This window comes from Oncorhynchus masou, chromosome 18 (assembly GCF_036934945.1).
Source record: "Oncorhynchus masou masou isolate Uvic2021 chromosome 18, UVic_Omas_1.1, whole genome shotgun sequence".
Taxonomy (NCBI): domain Eukaryota; kingdom Metazoa; phylum Chordata; class Actinopteri; order Salmoniformes; family Salmonidae; genus Oncorhynchus; species Oncorhynchus masou.
In genome coordinates this window covers 29920405-29943959 of record NC_088229.1, presented here as the reverse complement: position 1 = coordinate 29943959, position 23555 = coordinate 29920405, and the positions used below count along the sequence as shown (strand labels likewise).

At 41.8% G+C, this 23555-nt stretch overlaps 1 protein-coding gene across 5 annotated transcripts in view; it reads right to left on the bottom strand.

The window, feature by feature from the left end:
* Nucleotides 1–23555, bottom strand: part of LOC135504380 (neural cell adhesion molecule L1-like protein) — a 146663-nt gene that overhangs the window by 10802 nt on the left and 112306 nt on the right. For 3 of the 5 annotated variants that reach the window (XM_064922929.1, XM_064922926.1, XM_064922928.1), the window contains exons 23-24: nucleotides 16026–16157; nucleotides 13073–13145 (exon numbers count right to left, since the gene is read on the bottom strand). In XM_064922929.1, the coding sequence (XP_064779001.1) occupies nucleotides 13073–13145; nucleotides 16026–16157 (205 nt within the window). Of the gene's footprint in view, nucleotides 1–13072; nucleotides 13146–16025; nucleotides 16158–16540; nucleotides 16703–19261; nucleotides 19381–20713; nucleotides 20748–23555 lie in introns of all 5 variants that reach the window. The other 2 variants (XM_064922931.1, XM_064922930.1) reach the window with 2 other exon arrangements.

Here is a 23555-nt window from a genome sequence, read left to right as displayed (position 1 = left end):
CTAGCAGGGTCTTGTAGATGACCTGGAGCCAGTGGGTTTGTCGACGAGTATGAAGCGAGGGCCAGCCAACGAGAGCGTACAGGTCGCAGTGGTGGGTAGTATATGGGGCTTTGGTGACAAAACGGATGGCACTGTGAAAGACTGCATCCAATTTATTGAGTAGGGTATTGGAGGCTATTTTGTAAATGATATCGCCGAAGTCGAGGATCAGTAGGATGGTCAGTTTTACGAGGGTATGTTTGGCAGCATGAGTGAAGGATGCTTTGTTTGCGAAATAGGAAGCCTATTCTAGATTTAACTTTGGATTGGAGATGTTTGATGTGAGTCTGGAAGGAGAGTTTACAGTCTAACCCGACACCTAGGTATTTGTAGTTGTCCATATATTCTAAGTCAGAACCGTCCAGAGTAGTGATGTTGGACGTGCATGCATGTGCAGGCATCGATCAGTTGAAAAGCATGCACTTAGTTTTACTTGTATTTAAGAGCAGTTGGAGGCCACGGAAGGAGAGTTGTATGGCATTGAAGCTCATCTGGAGGGTTGATAACACAGTGTCCAGATAAAGGCCAGAAGTATACAGAATGGTGTCGTCTGCATAGAGGTGGATCAGAGACTCACCAGTAGCAAGAGCGACATCATTGATGTATACAGAGAAGAGAGTCGGTCCTGTAATTGAACCCTGAGGCACCCCCATAGAGACTGCCAGAGGCCCGGACAACATGCCCCCCGATTTGACGCACTGAACTCTATCAGAGAAGAAGTTGGTGAACCAGGTGAGGCAATCATTTGAGAAACCAAGGCTATCGAGTCTGCCGATGAGGATGTGGTGATTGACAGAGTCGAAAGTCTTGGCCAGGTCAATGAATACGGCTGCACAGTATTGTTTCTTATGGATGGCGGTTAAGATATCATTTAGGACCTTGAGTGTGGTTGAGGTGCACCCATGACCAGCTCTGAAACCAGATTGCATAGCGGAGAAGGTATGGTGGGATTCGAAATGGTCGGTAATCTGTTTGTTGACTTGGCTTTCGAAGACATTAGAAAGGCAGGGTAGGATAGATATAGATCTGTGGCAGTTTGGGTCAAGAGTCTCCCCCCCTTTGAAGAGGGGGATGACCGCAGCTGCTTTCCAATCTTTGGGAATCTCAGATGACACGAAAGAGAGGTTGAACAGGCTAGTAATAGGGGTTGTAACAATTTCGGCAGATAATTTTAGAAAGAAAGGGTCCAGATTGTCTAGCCCTTCTGATTTGTAGGGGTCCAGATTTTGCAGCTCTTTCAGAACATCAGCTGGAGAAATGGGGAAGGCTTGGGCAAGTTGCTGTGGGGGGTGCTGTGCTGTTGACTGGGGTAGCGGTAGCCAGGTGGAAAGCCTGGCCAGCCGTAGAAAAATGCTTATTGAAATTCTCAATTATAGTGGATTTATCGGTGGTGACAGAGTTTCCTATCCTCAGTGCAGTGGCAGCTGGGAGGAGGTGTTCGTATTCTCCATGGACTTTACAGTTTCCCAGAACTTTTTTGAGTTTGTGTTGCAGGAAACAAACTTCTGCTTGAAAAAGCTAGCCTTGGCTTTTGTTCTTTTTTTTTACCCCTTTTTCTCCCCAATTTTGTGGTATCCAATTGTTAGTAGCAACTATCTTGTCTCATCGCTACAACTCCTGTACGGGCTCGGGAGAGACGATACACAACCTAGCCAAGCCGCACTGCTTCTTAACACAGCACGCATCCAACCTGGAAGCCAGCTGCACCAATGTGTCGGAGGAAACACCATGCACATGGCAACCTTGGTTGCACTTGGTGAGCTGTGCCTGGCCTGCCACAGGAGTCACTGGTGTGTGATGAGACAAGGATATCCCTACCGGCCAAACCCTCCCTAACCCGGACAACGCTAGGCCAATTGTGCGTTGCACCACGGACCTCCCGGTCATGGCTGGTTATGACGGGGCCTGGGCGTGAACCCAGGGTCTCTGGTGGCGCAGCTGGTGGCTGCAGTATGGTGCCCTTGGCCACTGTGCCACCCGGGAGGCCCCAGGCTTGGCTTTTCTAACTGCCTGTGTATATTGGTTTCTAACTTCCCTGAAAAGTTGCATATCACGGGGGCGGTTCGATGCTAATGCAGAACGCCATAGGATGTTTTTGTGTTGTTTAAGGGCATTCAGGTCTGGAGAGAAACCAAGGGATATATATGTTACTGGTTCTAAATTTCTTGAATGGGGCATGCTTATTTAAGATGGTGAGGAAGGCATTTAAAAAAAAAACAGACATCCTCCACTAACGTGATTAAGTCAATATCCTTGCAGGATCCCGGGGCCAGGTCGATTAGAAAGGTCTGCTCGTTGAAGTGTTTCAGGGAGCGATTGACAGTGATGAGTGGAAGTCGTTTGACCGCTGAACCATGCAGGCAATGAGGCAGTGATCGCCGAGATCTTGGTTAAAAACAGCAGAGGTGTATTTAGAGGGCAAGTTGGTTAGGATGATATCTATGAGGGTGCCCGTGTTTACGGCTTTGGGGTGGTACCTGGTAGGTTCATTGATCATTTGTGTGAGATTGAGGGCATCAAGCTTAGATTGTAGGATGGCTGGGGTGTTAAGCATGCTCCAGTTTAGGTCACCTAGCAGCACGAGCTCTGAAGATAGATGGAGGTCAATCAGTTCACATATGGTGTCCAGAGCACAGCTGGGGGCAGAGGGTGGTCTATAGCAGGTGGCAACGGTGAGAGACTTGTTTTTAGAGAGGTGGATTTTTAAAAGTAGAAGTTCAAATTGTTTGAGTACAGACCTGGATAGTAGGACAGAACTCTGCAGGCTATCTCTGCAGTAGATTGCAATACCGCCCCCTTTGGTCATTCTATCTTGTCTGAAAATGTTGTAGTTAGGGATGGATAGTTCAGAGGTTTTGGTGGTCTTCCTAAGCCAGGATTCAGACATGGCTAGGACATCCGAGTTGGCAGAGTGTGCTAAACCAGTGAATAAAACAAACTTAGGGAGGAGGATTCTAATGTTAACATGCATGAAACCAAGGCTATTATGGTTACAGACGTCATCAAAAGAGAGCGCCTGGGGAATAGGAGTGGAGCTAGGCACTGCAGGGCCTGGATTCACCTCTACATCACCAGAGGAACAGAGGAGGAGTAGGATAAGGGTACGGCTAAAAGCTATGAGAATAGGTTGTCTAGGACATCTGGAACAGAGAGTAAAATGAGCAGGTTTCTGGGGGCGATAAAATAGCTTCAAGGTATAATGTACAGACAAAGGTATGGTAGGATATAAATACAGTTGAGGTAAACCTAGGTATTGAGTGATGATGAGAGATATTGTCTCTAGAAACTTCATTGAAACCAGGTGATGTCATCGCATGTGTGGATGATGGAACTGAAAGATTGGATAAGGTATAATGAGCAGGGCTAGAGGCTCTACAGTGAAATAAGCCAATAAACACGAACCAGAACAGCAATGGACAAGGCATATTGACATTAAGGAGAGGCATGCTTAGCCGAGTGATCATAAGGGTCCAGTGAGTAGTGAGGATGGTTGGGGTCACGGCGATTCAGACAGCTAGCCGGGCCATGGGTAGCAAGCTGGCAGATGATGGAGGTCTGTTTTTAGCCACCTCGTGCGTTTCCATCTGTAGATTAGTGGGGTTCCGTGTGGTAGAGGGGACCAATCCAATTGGCAAAATAGACATAGTTATAGTGACCCAAGAAAATTGTCCGATTGCCCCATTCAGATAGCAGCCAATAAGACAGCTAACGATTAGCGGGCCGCAGATGGGCGTTCAGGTAATGTCGCGACAGAGGGGCCTTTTGGATAACTCCCTCAGGCAGATAACGTTGGTGTTCCAGTCGTGAAGGCCCGGTGGGGCTCTGCGTCAGCAGTAAAACGGGTCTGGATAAGTGATTGTAGCTCAGGAGTGGCTGACAGAACTCTTCAGCTGGCTAGCTCCAGAATAATTCATGTTTGCTCCGGGACCGACGTAAGTCACTCAGATAGCAGCTAGCTAGCTGCAAGATCCAGGTGTAAATGTCCAGAGCTTGCGATAGAAATCCGGGAATATGGAGAGAAAATAGGTCCTGTATGCTCTGGTTTGAGTTGCTTTGTACAAAACTGGCGATAGCTTTTCGAGCTAAAGGATAGGATGACCGACAACCGTGGTTAGCTGAATATTAACATTAGCCAGTGAACTGGCTAGCTTCTGGCTAGCTTCTGTTGTGGATTTCAGATTTCGAGGTGAATAATACTTTTTTTTATATATATAAATTGGTGAGGCGGGTTGCAGGTAGAATGTTTTGAAGTTGAGTTTTTAGAAAAAAAAAAAAAAATATATATATATAAAGATATATATAAAGATATACAAAGAAAAGATGTCAATATATACAGTGGGGCAAAAAAAAAGATGAGAGAGGCCTGTAATTTTCATCATAGGTACACTTCAACTATGATAGACAAAATGGGGGAAAAAAATCCAGAAAATCATTTATTTGCAAATTATGGTGGAAAATAAGTATTTGGTCACCTACAAACAAGCAAGATTTCTGGCTCTCACAGACCTGCAACTTCTTCTTTAAGAGGCTCCTCTGTCCTCCACTCGTTACCTGTATTGATGGCACCTGTTTGAACTTGTTATCTGTATAAAAGTCACCTGTCCACAACCTCAAACAGTCACACTCCAAACTCCACTATGGCCAAGACCAAAGAGCTGTCAAAGGACACCAGAAACAAAATTGTAGACCTGCACCAGGCTGGGAAGACTGAAACTGCAATAGGTAAGCAGCTTGGTTTGAAGAAATCAACTGTGGGAGCAATTATTAGGAAATGGAAGACATACAAGACCACTGATAATCTCCCTCGATCTGGGGCTCCACGCAAGATCTCACCCCGTGGGGGCAAAATGATCACAAGAACGGTGAGCAAAAATCCTAGAACCACATGGGGGGACCTAGTGAATGACCTGCAGAGAGCTGGGACCAAAGTAACAAAGCCTACCATCAGTAACACACTACGCCGCCAGGGAAGCAAATCCTGCAGTGCCAGACGTGTCCCCCTGCTTAAGCCAGTACATGTCCAGGCCCGTCTGAAGTTTGCTAGATAGCATTTGGATGATCCAGAAGAAGATTGGGAGAATGTCATATGGTCAGATGAAACCGAAATATAACTTTTTGGTAAAAACTCAACTCGTCGTGTTTGGAGGACAAAGAATGCTGAGTTGCATCCAAAGAACACCATACATACTGTGAAGCAAGGCGGTGGAAACATCATGCTTTGGGGCTGTTTTTCTGCAAAGGGACCAGGAAGACTGATCCATGTAAAGGAAAGAATGAATGGGGCCATGTATCGTGAGATTTTGAGTGAAAACCTCCTTCCATCAGCAAGGGCATTGAAGATGAAACGTGGCTGGGTCTTTCAGCATGACAATGATCCCAAACACACCGCCCGGGCAACGAAGGAGTGGCTTCGTAAAAAGCATTTCAAGATCCTGTAGTGGCCTAGCCAGTCTCCAGATCTCAACCCCATAGAAAATCTCTAGAGGAGATCTGCTTGGAGGAATGGGCCAAAATACCAGCAACAGTGTGTGAAAACCTTGTGAATGCTTACAGAAAACATTTGACCTCTGTCATTGCCAACAAAGGGTATATAACAAAGTTTTGAGATAAACTTTTATTATTGACCTAATACTTATTTTCCACCATAATTTGCAAATAAATTCATTAAAAATCCTACAATGTGATTTTCTGGATTTTTTTTCTTCTCATTTTGCCTGTCATAGTTGAAGTGTACCTATGATGAAAATTACAGGCCTCTCTCATCTTTTTAAGTGGGAGAACTTGCACAATTGGTGGCTGACTAAATACTTCCCTCCCCCACTGTATATACACGGGACACGACAAGACGAGGACAAAGGACGTCTGACTGCTATGCCATCTTGGAAACTAAAGTTTTAAAAGGGTGGTGGTAATATTTAATTCACTACAGACATTTGTAGGCAGCTTAACTGCTCCTGTCCATACCAGGGGTAGGTTTTGTCAAAATACAATTTTTTTGAACAAGCTATTTTCAAAACTGTACTGTTTACATTAATTCTAATTATTTCCAGGGATTCACAACATCCTGAAATGTATATAGATATCATTGTTAGAAAGAATACTATATTTCCATTGACGGAGTGATGCTGAATGAAATACTCAACTTACCCCACTCTCCTCTACTGTTTTACACTTGTTATGTCCTGTGGATCTGGCAAATAAATACTGAAATAGCATTCGTATTTTAAAAATTGGGAAAAAGCCACTGCAACATGGCAATGCAGCTTCTGACGTGATCAGAGCAAAAATGGCCAATATGAAAGTAAGAGAGGAGATATTATTATTTCTTTACAGACTTTAACAGACTTTGGTTACCAATGTAAGTAGAGCAGTAAAAATAAATGTTTTGTCATACAGTCTGATATACCACGACTGTCAGCCAATCAGCATTCAGCGCTCGAACCACACAGTTTATAACATACCATATACCACGTGTATGACAAAACATGTATTTTTACTGTTCTAATTAAATTGATAACCAGTTTATAATGCAATAAGACACCTCTGGGTTTTGTGGTATATGGCCCATATGCCACGGCTCAGGGCTGTATCCAGGCACTCCACATTGCGTCGTGCATAAGAACAGCCCTTAGCTGTGGTATATAGGTCATATACCGCAACCAACTTGGACTTTAGTACTTAAATACGGTACATCGCACAGCCGTAACTCCAACAACAGAATGGTGAAGGCGAATACCGGTCATTAAAAATATTAATGAAAGTAAACAGCTGATTGGCCAGCTCAGCCAATGAGCCAACATTACGTCACGTTATATAAGTAAATAGCAGGCATTTTTGAAACAGCTGGTTTGATACAAGTTTGAGGTTGGATTTTTGAAGTGTTTTTTCTAAAACGTGTGCTCTGGTCACAAAGGACGAGTCAACATTATTTGGTTATGAGTTAACAGAATATGAACTTTTAAAAGTGAGATTTTCACTGGACAGTTACTTTAAAAATATTCTGCAAAGGCATGCATGCGTATGCCTGAACAAAACAGATAAAAAGACACTTCATGGCAAATGTAATGTCCACTAGTGTCACGCCCTGGTCAAAATATATTATGTTTATTCTTCATTTATTCGGTCAGGCCAGGGTGTGACATGGGTTATTGTGGTGTGTTTTTGTCTGGGGGTTTTGTGGGATGTCTAGCGTTAGTCTATGGCTGCCTGAGGCAGTTCTCAATCAGAGTCAGGTGATTATCGTTGTCTCTGATTGGGAACCATATTTAGGCAGCCATATTCTTTGTGTGTTTCGTGGGTGATTGTCCTTAGTGTCCTTGATCCTGTCTCTGTGTTAGTTTACACTAGTATAGGCTGTTTCAGTTTTCGTTACGTTCTTTTGTTTTTGTAGTATTTGTATTGATTCGTGTTTACGTTTGTATATTAAACATGGATCGCAATCTACACGCTGCATTTTGGTCCGACTCTCTTTCACCGCATTTGTAAGTCGCTCTGGATAAGAGCGTCTGCTAAATGACTTAAATGTAAATGTAAATGTAATGCATGAAAACCATTACAGAATCACCCACCACAAACGGACCAAGCAGCGTGTCAACAGGCAGGAGCCACAGGAGAAACAGCAAAGGCAGCAGCAGGAGCAGCGTAAAAAGGACTTTTGGACTTGGGAGATAATCCTCGACGGGAGAGGACCCTGGGCTAAACCAGGGGAGTGTAGCCGCCCCAAGGAGCAACAAAAGGAGGTATCGACATGGGAGGACAAATTGTTTGGAGAAGGACCCTGGGATCAGCCTGGAGAATATCGCCGCCCCAAAGAAGAACTAGAGGCGGCGAGAGCTGAGAGGCTTTGGTATGAGGAGAAGCCTGGGATTTACTTTGGTAATGCGAAGAAGGGTATATGAGAATGGAGATGGCGAAGCAAGCACGGCGACGCGGAAGGAAGCCTGAGAGTCAGCCCCAAAAATTTCTTGGGGGGGAGCTCACAGGGAGTATGGCTACGCCAGGTAGGAGACCTGCGCAAACTTCCTGTGCTTACCGGGGGGCTAAAGAGACCGGGCAGGCACCGTGTTATACTGTGGAGCGCACGGTGTCTCCAGTGCGGGTGCATAGCCCGGTGCGGTATATACCAACCAGGTCCTCGTATTGGCCGGGCTAGAGTGGGCATTGAGCCAGGTAAAGTTGGGCAGGCTCGGAGCTCAAGAGCTCCAGTGCGCATGCACAGTCCGGTCTATCCTGTGCCACCTCCACACACCAGCCCTCCGGTGGCTGCTCCCCGCACCAGGCTTCCTGTGCGTGTCCTCGGCCCAGTACCACCAGTGCCAGCACCACGCATCAGACCTACTGTGCGCATCGCCTGTTCAGCGCAGCCAGAGCCTTCTTCCTCTCCTGCGCTGCTGGAGTCTCCCGTCTGTTTAGCGCAGCCAGAGCCTTCCTCCTCTCCTGCGCTGCTGGAGTCTCCCGCCTGTTTAGCGCAGCCAGAGCCTTCCTCCTCTACAGCGCTGCTGGAGTCTCCCGCCTGTTTAGCGCAGCCGGAGCTGTCAGTCTGCAAGGAGCTGTCAGTCAGAACCATATTTAGGCAGCCATATTCTTTGTGTGCTTCGTGGGTGATTGTCCTTAGTGTCCTTGTTCCTGTCTCTGTGTTAGTTTACACTAGTATAGGCTGTTTCGGTTTTCGTTACGTTCTTTTGTTTTTGTAGTATTTGTATTGATTCGTGTTTACGTTTGTTTATTAAACATGGATCGCAATCTACACGCTGCATTTTGGTCCGACTCTCTTTCATCGCATGAAAACCGTTACAATTAGTCTCGTGGAACTCTTGTCCCATCACATTTTCTTCAACTGAAATGAAAAATAATTTGTTATATTTATATATCTCGTCTCGTTATCGTCATTCGTTTTTGTTCAGGGAAAATAGATAATTAAATTAATATTTTTTTGTAAAATGTAGTTATAGTTGACTAAATTAAATATGCACTATGTAGAAATAGTATCTAATTTCAGTTGGTGACAAAACAAGCAAGTATAGTGTAGAGAATTATTGTACCATCTAAACCATGGATGGGCAACTGGCGCCCTTTTGTAGTTTCTTTAATATATTTATTACATTTTTTGGGAACTCAGTTGGGGTCTCAACACAAGGCAAAATTTCAAAATGTGGTTGTGCATCAGCAGTCACTCAATTTGCCCATGTCAGGAAATTGTTTAGATTGGTAAAATTAGTCTAGCGGCAAACTACCTAAAATTGTAGTAAGCATGGCAGAATTACCGACTGGGGTGGTGTCCTATCACGTCCTGACCATAGAGAGCCTTTATTTCCTATGGTAGAGTAGGTCAGGGCGTGACTGGGGGTTAGTCTAGTTTATATTTTCTATGTGGGGTTCTATTTTTTTTATATGTTGGTGATTTTGTATGATTCCCAATTAGAGACAGCTGGTAATCGTTGTCTCTAATTAGGGATCATATTTAGGTAGCTTGTTTCAACCTGTGTTTTGTGGGATATTGTTTATGGGTAGTTGTATGTCAGCACGCCATTGTCGTCACCTTTCGTTATTCTTTAATGTTTTGTGTGTTTCACTGAATAAAAGATGCCAAACCCAGATCACGTGACATGCCAATTGATCACGTGACATGCCAATTGATCATCAGTTATCATATTAAAAATTGTAAACATTTGCATACCCACTATGGCAAAATGTGTAGAATTACATGAAATGAATTGTAAAACAGATATTGTTTTCTCTCCATCCCATGGCAAAATGAGTAGAATTGCATGAAATTTGTTAGAAATTGCAAAATCTTCTCTCCGCCGCAATGCAAAAGGTGTAGAATTGCAGCAAACTTGATTTAAAACGGCAATATTTAGCAGAAAATTAACTAAAATAAATGTTTTGTTTTCTTTGCTATCACGAAGGGGCGTAACTACAATGGGTGGGGAGGTATGGATGTGGCTACATTGACCCACGAGCCACTGCAGCCCCTCATGATGAGTTAATTTTTTTTGTGGATACCACCCGCATCAAAGTTGCCCATCCCTGATCTAAACCGCTGCTAAATATATTTTCCATAACCAAAAATATTGTCTTTTCAGCTGTTTGAAGCTGGTGTACAAAACTGAAAGTAAAATATGCAAAAACTGAACATCAAAACGGGAGGCATAGAAATAGTGGATATAGAACATATCTACCGATTCTTAGACTTGCTTTCAATGAGAATGACAGATCTATAACACACATTTCTATGTGAATTTGGTTGGGTCGCCCAAAAAGTGACATATTGCAGCTTTAACACTGATATACACACACACTCGCACACAGACATGCTCACACAAACAAACTCACAGACGTGTGCGTACATGCACACGGAAACACACACAGCTAGCATGGCTTTAACATAGCGGGTGGGGGTGTGGTTTTGATGGGGAAAGGGTGGATGGGGGGGGCAAGGGAGGCGGGGTGAGGCTACCACCGTACAATCCCTTCACTTCACTAATTGCTAATTGCCAAGGCTTCAGGACGGAAGGCAATTTCAAATCTCTTTAGATGGAAATTGCCCGAGTGCTGCTCATTCCGTACAGAGTGGCCATATGCAATCCCAGACAAACAGCCTGTCATTCCTGGTATTCCCATGGGAGCACGCCGGGGCCAAGGAGATTAGATGCCAATTTAAGACTGGGCACATGGCCAGCTTGCAGGTGTCTCTCGACAAGACAAAGGGTCACCTCAGTACCAAGGATTTCTTATCACCCTCACTAAAGCCCAGGACCATCAATATGTGGTAATACTCTACATTATCTCTGTCCCATTTAGCATTCATAATTCAGTGTGATATGATAATTTATCAAATGGTTGTACACACTGAATAGTCAACACAAACATGAGACAATTGATTCGGGGAAGCATTAAGTTAAAGATGTGAAGATTTACATATCAGGCCTTTAAGAAATAATTTTCAATCTATTAAATCATCCAACATTAATCTTCTCATATCAGTATGATATTCGGTAATGTTTCAGTTTACACTGGCCTCATTTGAATTGCTACCAATCTCTCTTTCTTTTTTCTACATCAGAGCTGGCAAACAAGTGCCTATATAACACGAAGTGTTATGTTTATTGGTGAAGTGCGGCAGCCGGTGCGACCCATCATGGGCTGTGTTCGAATACCCATACTAAACCTACTGTATACTACATACTTAATGAGTATATACTGCATACTATTAGTTCATTTTAGTATACTGTAAACTAACGGTATTATTTTAGTTGAGCATACTAGAGCTTTACCTGTGTACCGGAAGTTGATGCTGTTGCTATGGAACCTCTTGCTAGCTTTTTAGCATAACAAATGACTAGCTAAACATTTTACGATTTTGTGAGTGTCCGTAAATTCAATCTGCAGTGTCGGAGTGCGCTCTCGGCGTTCGTAAATCCAGAGCGTTGTCAGACTGTAAATTCGGAGTGTTTCGCTCTCAGAGCGTTCAAAGCACACCCTGAACTCTCTGGCCAAGGAGTAGGGTTGATCCGAGCGTTCAACGGCAGTCAAGCACCCAAGCTAACTGGCTAACGTTGGCTAGCTACTTCCAGACACAAATGACACACTTCACACTGACCATTTTACTCACCATAGCAGAGCTGGTTAGGCTGTTATGTTATCCAGAGCATTGATGATTTAACAATGAATTAACAATGTCCATTGAAACGCACAACAACTATACCACTTCGCTAAGAATGTGAATAATCAAGTCAATAAACCTGAGATAGCATATAGTTAATATACTGCCTGGCAAGTTCGATGTATTATTATCCAACTAACGTTAGGTAACTAACTAACATACTAGTACATACTGCTGTAATGCTATGCGGCTCGTAAGGATTGAAAAGTCATTACTTTATTACACTGCCCAACATTTTCTTAACATTTGTCATTAGTTAGTTCAATGAATTTGTTTTCGCTCGTCGGACTTTGGCTGCATATTTTCCACCAATTTCGTCAAATCTGAAAATGTTGTGAAGCCACGGCCATTTTCTGAAGAATTGCATTATGGGCCCTAAAGGTACGGAAATAGTGTCCTATGCGTGTATAGTTCGTATTTTGCCAAGTTTAGTACGGCATCCAGGAACATTTGGTATACTAACTATATCCATACTATGACCAATAGGCATACTATTTACTCAATTCATGTCACAAATAGTACGGTTATGAGTATTCGAACACAGCTATTGTCACGTCCTGACCTTAGTTCCTTTTTTATGTCTCTATTTTAGTTTGGTCAGGGCGTAAGTTGGGGTGGGCATTCTATGTGTTGTTCTATGTTTTTGTATTTCTGGTTTTGGGCTGGTATGGTTCCCAATCAGAGGCAGCTGTCAATCGTTGTCTCTGATTGAGAACCATACTTAGGCAGCCTGTTTTGAATCTGAATCCAACTTCCTCCTCGACCTCAGCTGCAGCGCATTGCTCTCTTTGAGAGAGGAGTTAACTGGGCAATGCGTGGTCACACAGACATGACAGAGATGGAAGTACATCACTGATTTTTGATGACTTTGGTCATCAAAAGATGTCTCGCCTTTGACCGCCCGTTTAGTTTTTTTTCCAGCTTTGAAGGAAGTATTTTGTCCTACATGTCTCAGAATAAATCACGTTTTAAAGCACATCTACTACATAGGGAGCAACGTACAACAAATGTGTTTGAGATTTTACGGAAGTGCACATGCACCCACCCAGACACACATTGACAAAACATATACTGTACACAATATCCTACTCTACATTACCTTATCAATTTAACAACTACCTACATTTTTTGTTTACTTAGCTGCTTCCATTTCTGTGCTGATCCAAGAAAAGCGCATGCATATAAGGTTTTCTTTCGGGACAAGAGAGATGTACAGTAAGAAAATCATGAAAAGTACAGAAGTTCTTCTAATCTCATTGCCACAAAGCTCAATCATAAATACATTATAGTGAAAATACATATTGCTGTCAATGTAAGCACTTCCATATTAAATCTCACCATTCTCAAGAACAATAGCAAATGGCTCACCTGTAATCACAGAATGTGTCATCATTCATGCCCTGGGACTCAACTTCAGGGTGGAGATCCTCCTTTTCCTTTACTGCAAGATTGAAACATGTTCTATTAGCCTAGTACCAGAAAGCTCTATACAGACTCTCAGAATGTTTTCATTCAATTACATTTAAGGGAAGGAGATTGTCGTAACACTTCACAACATTTTCATGAAAAATGTATAAATAATTGATAAATAGTTCCTCCTTATATAATCATAAACATTCATAAGCATTACCATTCATAAAGATTAGGAACATTTATTATAGTGAATAAAGCATTTATAAGCATTTATATTGTCTTATTCATGAAGTTTAATAGAAAATGTGACCGGACATCTTTCAAAACGACACTGTGGCAGATCCCGGTTGTGAGAAAGTAACATTGTCCCTGCATTGAGAAAAAGCAGTCCTACCTTCAGTACAAAACAGTATTATTTTGATTGATCAAATGACATGTACCAGGAAGAGTCAGTGTGGTTTTCAGGTGTACATGTTTGATTGCATTCCATCCCTGAAATATCGAGTGACAGGATGAACCTTTAAAAAGGTAACCTTTAAAAGGTACTCTGCTTAGTTGAACCATATAGGGTTCTTCAGCTTGTCTCGATAGGAGAACCCTTTTTGGTGCTAGGTAAACCCTTTTCAGAGGGTTCAACCTAGAACCCTCTACTGTATGAAGGGTTCTTCCTTTATTGTTGCAAGGCAACAATAAAACTAAGCTGAGAACATGCATAATTTACATTCAACTTTCACACAACAAAATGGTTCTACTAATCACCCTTTTATCATCTAAAGGTTCTTTCTAGAACTTTCTATGAAGATTTAAATTGAGAACCGTTTTATCTTTGAAGGGTTCTTCTTAGAACCCTGTATGAACAGTTCAACCAGCCTTATTAGCCTTTGATATATGTAATGTATTGTCATAAAAAGTTACATTTTAAAGGCCTTTCTTTGAGGGCCTAGCTATACTCTATCGCAGTAGTCTGAATCTCCTGGTTTACAAGCCACATCAGGCATTCAAGTCCTGCAACCCACATTCAGAATGACTGACAGGGTAGGGAAGATTAATTCGTGAGACTACCTAAATCATCTAAACTGGAAAAGACATCTCAGTAAAAGGTGAAATAAGTCTAACTACTAACAGATTGGATTAATTTAGATAAAACCTTTTTTGTAGAACCCTTCATAGACGGTTATGTGAAGAACCATTCATAGAGGGTTCTACTGTAGGCCAAGATAAAGGAAACACTTCAGTTGTTTGAGCTGGTATAGTGTGGGTCGCAGGTCCACTCAAGAGGGCAAACAAAAAGTAAACAAAAATACCAATAAATAGCCATTCTGAGTGATCACCTTCAACCGATGATGAAGAATTTCTATACTGATGGGAGTCGTCTCCTTCAGGATGACAATGCCCCAGTCCACAAGTGGTCATTGAATTGTTAGATGAGCATGAAACCCACTGTAAACCATATGCCATGGCCGTCTCAGTCACCAGATCTCAACCCAATTGAAAGTTATGGGAGATTCTGGAGCGGTGCCTGAGACAGCGCTTTCCACCACAATCAACCAAACACAAAATTATGGGATTTTCTTGTGGAAGAATAGAGATCCAGACACTTGTAGAATGTATTCCAAGGCGCATTGACGTTGTTCTGGCAGCTCGTGGTGGCCCGACACCCTATTACGGCACCAAATGTTAGTGTGTCCTTTATTTCACAACACGTATGTAACACAAATGTGTAATTTTCTCAGTTGAAACCACAGAAGGATATGAACAACAAAAATATCTCCTCAACCATCCTGAGTGCTCTTTTGTGCGTCTGTTCAAAGCGATTTCCAACAGCTCTATGTGTAAATATGATTAAAAAATAAAGGGGCTTTTGCGAGATACAAAGGAGAGGGGTTTCATGAAAAGCATCAGGACAAGTAAAGGAGGGAATACAGGGGTGATGAAATATTCAGTGTTCATGTTAACAGCTCCCACAGGCGGAAATGGTGAGAGCGAAAGAGAGTGGGTGAGACAGCAACACCTTTGTGAGGCCGAGACGGGTGCACAAAGGCTCGAGAAGAGCCAGGGCCGGGTCCAGGTGAAGGCGGAGAAGGGGAACAAAGCTGGCTGATTCCAACCTGTCTTTTTGACAACCCCAGTAATCAGTGGTGCCGGGCTGGGACACGAGGGCCACAGCACAGAGAGGAGGGACAATTGGGAATGAAAGAAGGCCTCTAGCACCTTGCCGATGTTTCACACACATGGTTGAATGGGGTTTGTCTGATTTCCCACATGCATGGACTGATTGGCATGCACGTTATGCAAAGAGCATTCCCACACGTCACAACTTCCGCCGAAGTTGGTCCCTCTCCTAGTTCGGGCGGTGTTCGGCAGTTGAAGTTGCCGACCTTCTAGCCATCGCTGATCCACTTTTCATTTTCCATTGTTTTTTTCTTGTCTTCCATCACACCTGGTTCCAATTCCATCAATTACAAGTTGTGTATTTAACCCTCTGTTCCCCATGTCCTTGTCCATAATTGTTTTCTTGTAGTGCTTGTGCACGGTATGCTGGTATTACCGGGTTTTGTTTGACCCATTTATTTGTATTGTTCTGTTGACGGTGGTTTATGGATATTAAACGACACCGCTGTAAATCAGTTTTCGCTCTCCTGCGCCTGACTTCTCAGCCGCCAGTACGCACCTCACTACAACAAAGCTGAAGCTGTTGGCCAGGTTCACTCAAATCAGGAAATTAACAGGCATTAAATTTGTTAGTAAATACAAAAATCACCATTGAAAACAATAGGTTAATGTTCGGTTGGTGAGTTGAAAAGCAATTTATTTCCTCTATAGAATTAAATAGATGCCAAAACCAGCGAAGTTCAAAGACAAAACTGACCTTGGACACTGGAAGACATGTTTGGGTGAGGTGGCGTACCTGCGTATTTGCCACCCTTGTTGCGGGTCACGAAGCATGCGATGAGCACGGTGAGGGTGAGAAGAGCCACAGCGCACATCATCCCGATGAACCAGCCCTGGGTAGAAACTCCCAAGTGAAGACTGGCCAAACCTAACCCACCCCAAACAGACAAATGAGGTTAGTTTGCCCCATGCCCTAAACAACTCATATAAAACGAGTACATTAGAAAACAGATTGGCATGTGAACCATATGGAAGTCCGTTGAGGTCATGAAAATAACTTTTTTTCCTCAACAGACCTCAAAAGTACAATGATATCCCCTATTGTTTGATTGTTTCACTTTCCCCTGATAACATTTGTCAATCACTTATAAAATAATATAAAACAAAGGACACAGGAAATGAAAACACATCTCACCACAGACGCTGTCGATAATTGTCAACAAATGCTTGTCAATCTGGTATTCTGTTGTTGTGAGTGGAATGGACAGTTGATGGCTACCAATTGCACAACATGGGACTATTCTCTCTTACCTTTAACACTGGTCTGTATAACGTCTTCGAAAATACTAGCATTATCGAGCTGTGACTTAGCCAAGAGACGCACAGTGTACACCGTCCCAGGCTCCAGCCCGTCAATCAAGTGGAAATTCTTAGAAGTGTTTACTGCTTCTGAAATCCTCCAGTTACCTTCACCTACAGGATTCGCACAACCATCAGGTGTTATTAGTCAGGCTAGCAGCACATGGTAAGGACTATCGCCATGCTAAACGCTACTTCTACAACAACAACACTGAAAAATACATTGTTTACATTTCAGATCATGGAAACAAAGTATAAATAATTGTAAGTTACTGAAATGCAATATAAGTCAGTTTGTGCATACAGTACAGTCAAGCCTTATATATCCTTATAACTAGGGCTGTGGCGGTCATGAAATTTTGTCAGCTGCTGATTGTCAAGCAAAAAACTACCGGTCGCACTGTAATTGACCGTTAATTAACATAAACACATTTAGCATCTCCTGTCTTCCACACATAGCCTACAAGTTACTGATGCAGACCTTTAGAACATCTACATTTTAAAAAGTCAAATAAATCCATGCAATATAGCCTACACCATCACAATAAATCCAGTATTTATTTTAGACAGGTCTAAAGATATGAAGAAAATGTAATCTATTTCAGAAGAACAGAATAGCATACTCTGCATGGTCCTGATCTGGCTATGCCATATAGATTTGAGCTACACTAGTTCATTTAAGAGAAAAGATTTGCTTAGAATTCCGTAACATTATTTTATATTATTTTATAGTATGAAGAATACAATTGAACCTAGTTGAATAAAATAGAAAGGATCTTTTCTCCACACATGCATTCTGTGTGGAGCGGTTAACAAAGAAACAGGTACTCCTATATGCTTAATTTAGTTATTTATGTAACTTTAATTGTGATACAAATGTTGGGCTATATGTTTAGCTTTTTAATACATTCTAAGGCTGTATGATGTGACTCTAATGATGATTTGAAAAAAGTTCCATGAAAGGCAAGAGTTCTGCTTTGTTACTTGCACAGGCCGCACACACTTCATCAGTCTCTCATTCACAATTTGACAAGCACTTGATAATGCCTCGGATTTCCAGGCTGCATCCCATTTGTGTGTCCCTAATTTCCCTAAAAAGAATAATGTATTTTGCGGCCAGTAGCCGTTATGCCCTTTCGCTGAATATAATAATTATAAATCCCTTCTCCCTACTGCCTGCCCGAAGCACCTCTCACTCACATGGCTCTCAGTCACATGATTGGGTCTTCCTCACAGGCTACAAGTGAAGACCGACACATCGGGGACGCAACTGCGTGCATCCTTATCCAATTCCAAGGCGCATATTGAAGATATTGGAAGAACTTTCCACATTTACTTTTCATCAGCCAACAAGATGAGTAGGCCAAACAAACAGAAGAAGCACTAGAATATGTCAATCTACTATCCCCATAGTACAAAAGTTGACATTCTGTGCGAGAAATAAATATTCCAAACATAGTCTGGGACAATTGTGGGATGTGAAAGGTCCAAATGTAATACAACCACTAGCATATAAAAAACCTGTTTTAAGCAATGAGCCCGACGCAACAGATGAGAACTTTAGCTTAAAATGTTGATAAACGAATAGGCTATTTCTTCACAGCAATGCGCACACACAGAAGGCGCAAATGTTCCATTAGCAGGAAAACACCACAAATGCAATTATGCATGTAATGATTTTATTATAAAGGTGCATTTTTATGGTGAAAATTAGCTTCCCCAAACTTGAAAACACTCGCTCTGCGTATGTATGCCAGTTAGGTACTACACCCATTGTAAAGCGGATTCATGTGCTTCATTTTAAGAAGTTATTTGGCCACTTTAGTTGTGATACAAACCTTATCATAACACATATGCCTATGGGCTAGGCTACATGAGGTGTGCGATTATGATTTGAAAAAGTTACAAAAAAATGCATGCACAGTTATTCTTAAGCTGGGCATCATTGATAATATATAATTCAGAAGTGATAGGCTAATATTGTCTTGTCTTGTCTTTACATATACTAAATAATATATGTGTGAAATTAGTTTTAATTTAGAATGGACCATTATCATGCACTTGTATTGAACAGGGGCAGCGGGGGGAAAAAACATGTCATCTGTGCACTTAAGTCGCGAATGAAGGATGCCTTTCCCGTGATTCATTTTCATGCCAGCCAGGTAGACTTTACTCCTGTTTTAAAGAGAAGCAATTTGCTTAATATTACGAAGGTGGAGAAATAAATATAGTAAGTCTAGCCTATAGAAAGCTGATGGGATCATCCTCTTTTTAATAGAGGCCATCACTCTGTTTTCTCACGCAATTAGATAGCCTATAGAATTGTTGAGCAACATTAGCTCATAGGCTCCCATGAAGTGTTTGATTCGATTTTTTATTACATTTGCATTGATGTCAGAGTGATTAGAGGGACAATAGAGTAGTTCGCCAGTTCAGTAAGCTACTAATGACCATCAGCAGCATCAAAGCTTGGAGAAGCCTAATTACAATTACTAAACGGTCACATGGAATTTGAGTACCATCATGACTCGTGACCGCCGGTGTGGGGGTAATATGGTCACCGTAACAGCCCTACTTATGACATATAACTGCATGCGTCCATTTAAAAAAAGAGTAATACACTAGCAATGTGCTACTTTTTTAAAAAGCTGTGGGGGTTAGAGAGTAGCTTACGGTTATTCATATAAGTGACATAAAGCTGAGAGTCCTGTTGCTTGTCCCCGGCAGTCCAGCTGATTTTTACAAAGGTGTCACTCACATAGGAGCTTATGTTAAACAGGGCTGGGACTGATAAAGAGAGAAGAAAGGAAGGGGAAAGAAAAGAGAGGCAGGGAAGAGAGGATTAGTGAAGCCAAATCGGATCCCCCAAGTAAAGAACACTGCAGCCACTAGGCACCCTTCAAGGAGACTGTTAGAAAGCAAGGCAGGCATCCTCTACTTGATTGTGTGGAATTGGGTTTGGAGTACAGGGAGATATATAACTTAGGCAAGCCTTCTGAGCTGCCATTTATGACATCCCACATGCAATAATATCTAAATAGATCCGACTACTTAATGTCTGGAAATTGTATTGTTGTCAGAGACACAGAGTGGAAAATTCATCATAATAGAAATAGAGCAAAAAACAAAGGAGCATCATATTAGAAGCGTGAGTAGGTAGTATACCTAAGGAGGAAGGAGTTGCATTCACAGGAATCGAGCTGGGAGGAATGAGAGAGCAGTTATGCCCTGAAATGAAAGACGCACCTCAAGTTCCAGTGTACCCATTGAAACAGTTTCTACATTTCTACAACGGTCTTGTTTACGTAATGACCCATTTCAAATTGTACTTTGTCAACATTTACAACGGAGGTCTACTAATGGTAGGCTCAGTGCTAGGTATCAATGTAGTGTTATTGAATGCTGAAACAATTGTGTCCAGGCTCTACAAATTGACATCTCGCCACCAATTACAAATGCCTATTTATGGTTAAAAATGACGCTACTACCACTACTGTATACTATAGTGGCGTCATTCAACACATTCTTTTGAAGGGCCACTACATTTTTGCATTAATTCCATATCTTATTTGGAATTACAAGCCTAAATCCCAGAATTAGCCTAGCGAGCAAAGCTGGTTGAAATGATGTCAAAATGAATGTATAACTAATTCTAATGACAATTTCAACCTGTTCTGCCCGCTGGGAAGGGGGCATGTGCCTCTTTAGTTTCGATGGGCATGACACCACTGGTATACTGTTACTAATGTTAGGGCAATGATCATCACACTACTAACCTATTAAAATATCCCACACAATTAACACATTCCGTTTGCAATTCTAACATGTTCCAATGGCATGGGAAATGACTTCATAAACTATTTCCAAAACATTTGAAATGTATTAAGGATCTAAAAATCCACTCCAAACTATAGCTTTTAAGGTAATTGTTGAAGCAAAGATAGGGTAGAATGCCTTTTACATTCAACATGTTATAATTCAATGTGTTACAATAAAACGTGTTATTGTGTAATTCATGTATTTCCAACGCATTTTTATGTAGATTTCCGGTAAGGTACTACTACCACAACTACCGCTATCTGTATTTGGAATTCTATCCAGGAAGCCTATGGATACATAGTCCTCTCAGTGGGTGCCACAGCTGGAATGGAGGAGAAATCTTCAGAGGGAGAAGAGTTCAAATTAGGCACCACGTCACAAACATGAGGAAAGCTAGTCTCCAGGCACAGTCAAACACCAAATACCATACACATTTGTACGTAAGCACCGATGCATGCATGCACGTACACACACACACATACATACACACACAGCCATAATCCATCAATACGCACAACATAAAAAACTACAACCATCATATATCAATGATAATGACAGCCAAATGGTACATTTTTAATCAGTCAGACATATGCAAGGGATTACACAAAGCACAACACTAAAGCCAGGTATTGATCTTTTCAAAACAACTGAAATTATGAAATGTGCTTTATGAAGAGCTTATACACTGAGTATACCAAACATTTGGAACACCTTTCTAATATTGAGTTGCACCCCCTTTTGCCCTCAGCACAGCGTCAATTCTTTGGGGCTGGCCCATTTTGACTCCAATGCTTCCCACAGTTGGCTGGATGTCCTTTGAGTGGTGGACCATTCTTGATTCACACGGAAAACTGTTGAGCGTGAAAAACATAAGCGTTGCAGTTCTTGACACAAACCGGTGCGCTTGACACCACTATCATACCCCGTTCAAAGGCACTTACATTTTTTGTCTTGCCGATTCACACTCTGAATTGCACCCATACACAATCCATGTCTCAATTGTGTCAAGCCCTAAAAATACTTATTTAACCTGTTTCCTTCCTTTTATTTACAATGATTGAAGTGTATTTAACAACTGACATTAATAAGGGATCATAGCTTTCACCTGGATTCTAAATATCACATACAGTGCGGCAACAAAGTATTTAGTCAGCCACCAATTGTGCAAGTTCTCCAACTTGAAAATATGAGAGAGGCCTGTAATTTTCATCATAGGTACACTTCAACTACGACAGACAAAATGATTTATTGTAGCTTTTATTTATTGTAGCATTTATTGTAGCTGGGGGTTTTAACAAAGCAAATCTGAGGACTAGGCTGCCGAAATTCAACCACATATTGACTGTCCTACTCGCACTACTAAGACTCTCGACCATTGCTATTCAAACTTCCGGATGCTTACAAGGACCACCCAGGCCTCCTTTTGGCAAATCTGACCACAAATCCATCTTGCTCCTCCCGTCTTGTAGGCAGAAACTCAAACAGGAAGTGCCCGTGCTTTGTACTATTCAATGCTCGTCTTACCAATCGGAATCCACGCTCTCAGTCCCATCAAAGCTGGGACCGAGAGACTGAAAAGCAGCTTCTATCTCAAGGCTACCAGACTGCTAAACAGCAATCACTAACTCAGAAAGGCTGCTGACTACACTGAGACCCAATCACTGGCCACTTTAATAAATTGATCACTAGTCACTTTATACAATGCCACTCCAAATAATGGCACTTTAAAAATGCTTACATATCTTACACTACTCATATCACAAGTATATACTGTATTTTATACCATCTATTTCACTTTGCTTATGCTGCTCGACCATCGCTCATCCATATACTTACATTTACATAATCTCATTCACTCCTTTAGATTTGTGTGTATTAGGTAGTTGTTGAGGAATTGTTAGATTAATTGTTAGATATTACTGCACTGTTGGAACTAGAAGCACAAGCATTTCACTACAACATGGCATAGACTGGCCAAGTGATTCAAATCAAATTGTATAGGTCACATACTTTTATTTTTTTTATTTAACCTTATTTATTTAAGTGAATGTGATACCGTAGAATAGTTTAGCCTATCCGGAAGCAAGACGTCGGTCTTGGTGACATGGCTGAATTTCCTTTTACAACATTTCGCATTAACATCTGCTAACCATGTGTATGTGACAAATACAATTTGATTTGAGGATTGTTTTGATCACGTGGACTGGGATATGTTCCAGGTAGCATGCAAAAATAATCTAGACGCATACACGGATACAGTGACTGAGTTCATAAGGAAGTGTATAGGAGAAGGAATTGTATAGGAGTACCCACTGTGACTTTTAAAACCTATCCTAACCAGAAACCGTGGACAGATGGTAGCATTCGCGCAAAAACTGAACGCGCGAACCACCGCCTTTAACAATGGCAAGGCGACTGGTAATATAAACAGTGTAGTTATTCACTCCACAAGGCAATCAAACAAGCTAAATGTCAGTATAGAGGTAAAGTGGAGTCGCAATTCAATGGCTCAGACATGAGATGTATGTGGCAGGAAAACCAGCCACGTCACTGAGACTGACATCTTGCTTCCGGACAGGCTAAACTATTCTACGGCATCTCATTCACTTAACAATGCTTACATATCTTGCATTACTCCTCTCATATGCATGTACATAGACTATGCTAGAAAACCCCACGAAGCCACAATCCCAATACATACGAAAAACCCCAAGACAAAACACACCACATACAAAAACCCATGTCACACCCTGGCCTGACCAAATAAATAAAGAAAACACAAAATACTAAGACCAGGGCGTAACAATATCACTCCGTAAAACACAATCTTTTGGAACAATACTTGGATAGCTTTTCAGAATTCACTGATAAATTTGTCCACATTGGAAAACTAAAGGCATAGAAACCATTAATGACTTGGTAACAGGAAATACATTTGTTTTCATGACAGAATTAAAAAGTAATTTTGGACTGAACAATGTAGATAGTTTCAAATACATGCAACTTAAAAGTTACTTAACACAACATTTCGATTTGAAATCTTTTGGACATCAGAGCAACCTTGAGGGAATCTTATTTGTGTCACGTGTGCTCCCTTCTCCGGCCTCTAGGTCACCAGGCTGCTCGTGTTTCTTGTTTTAAAGTTCCG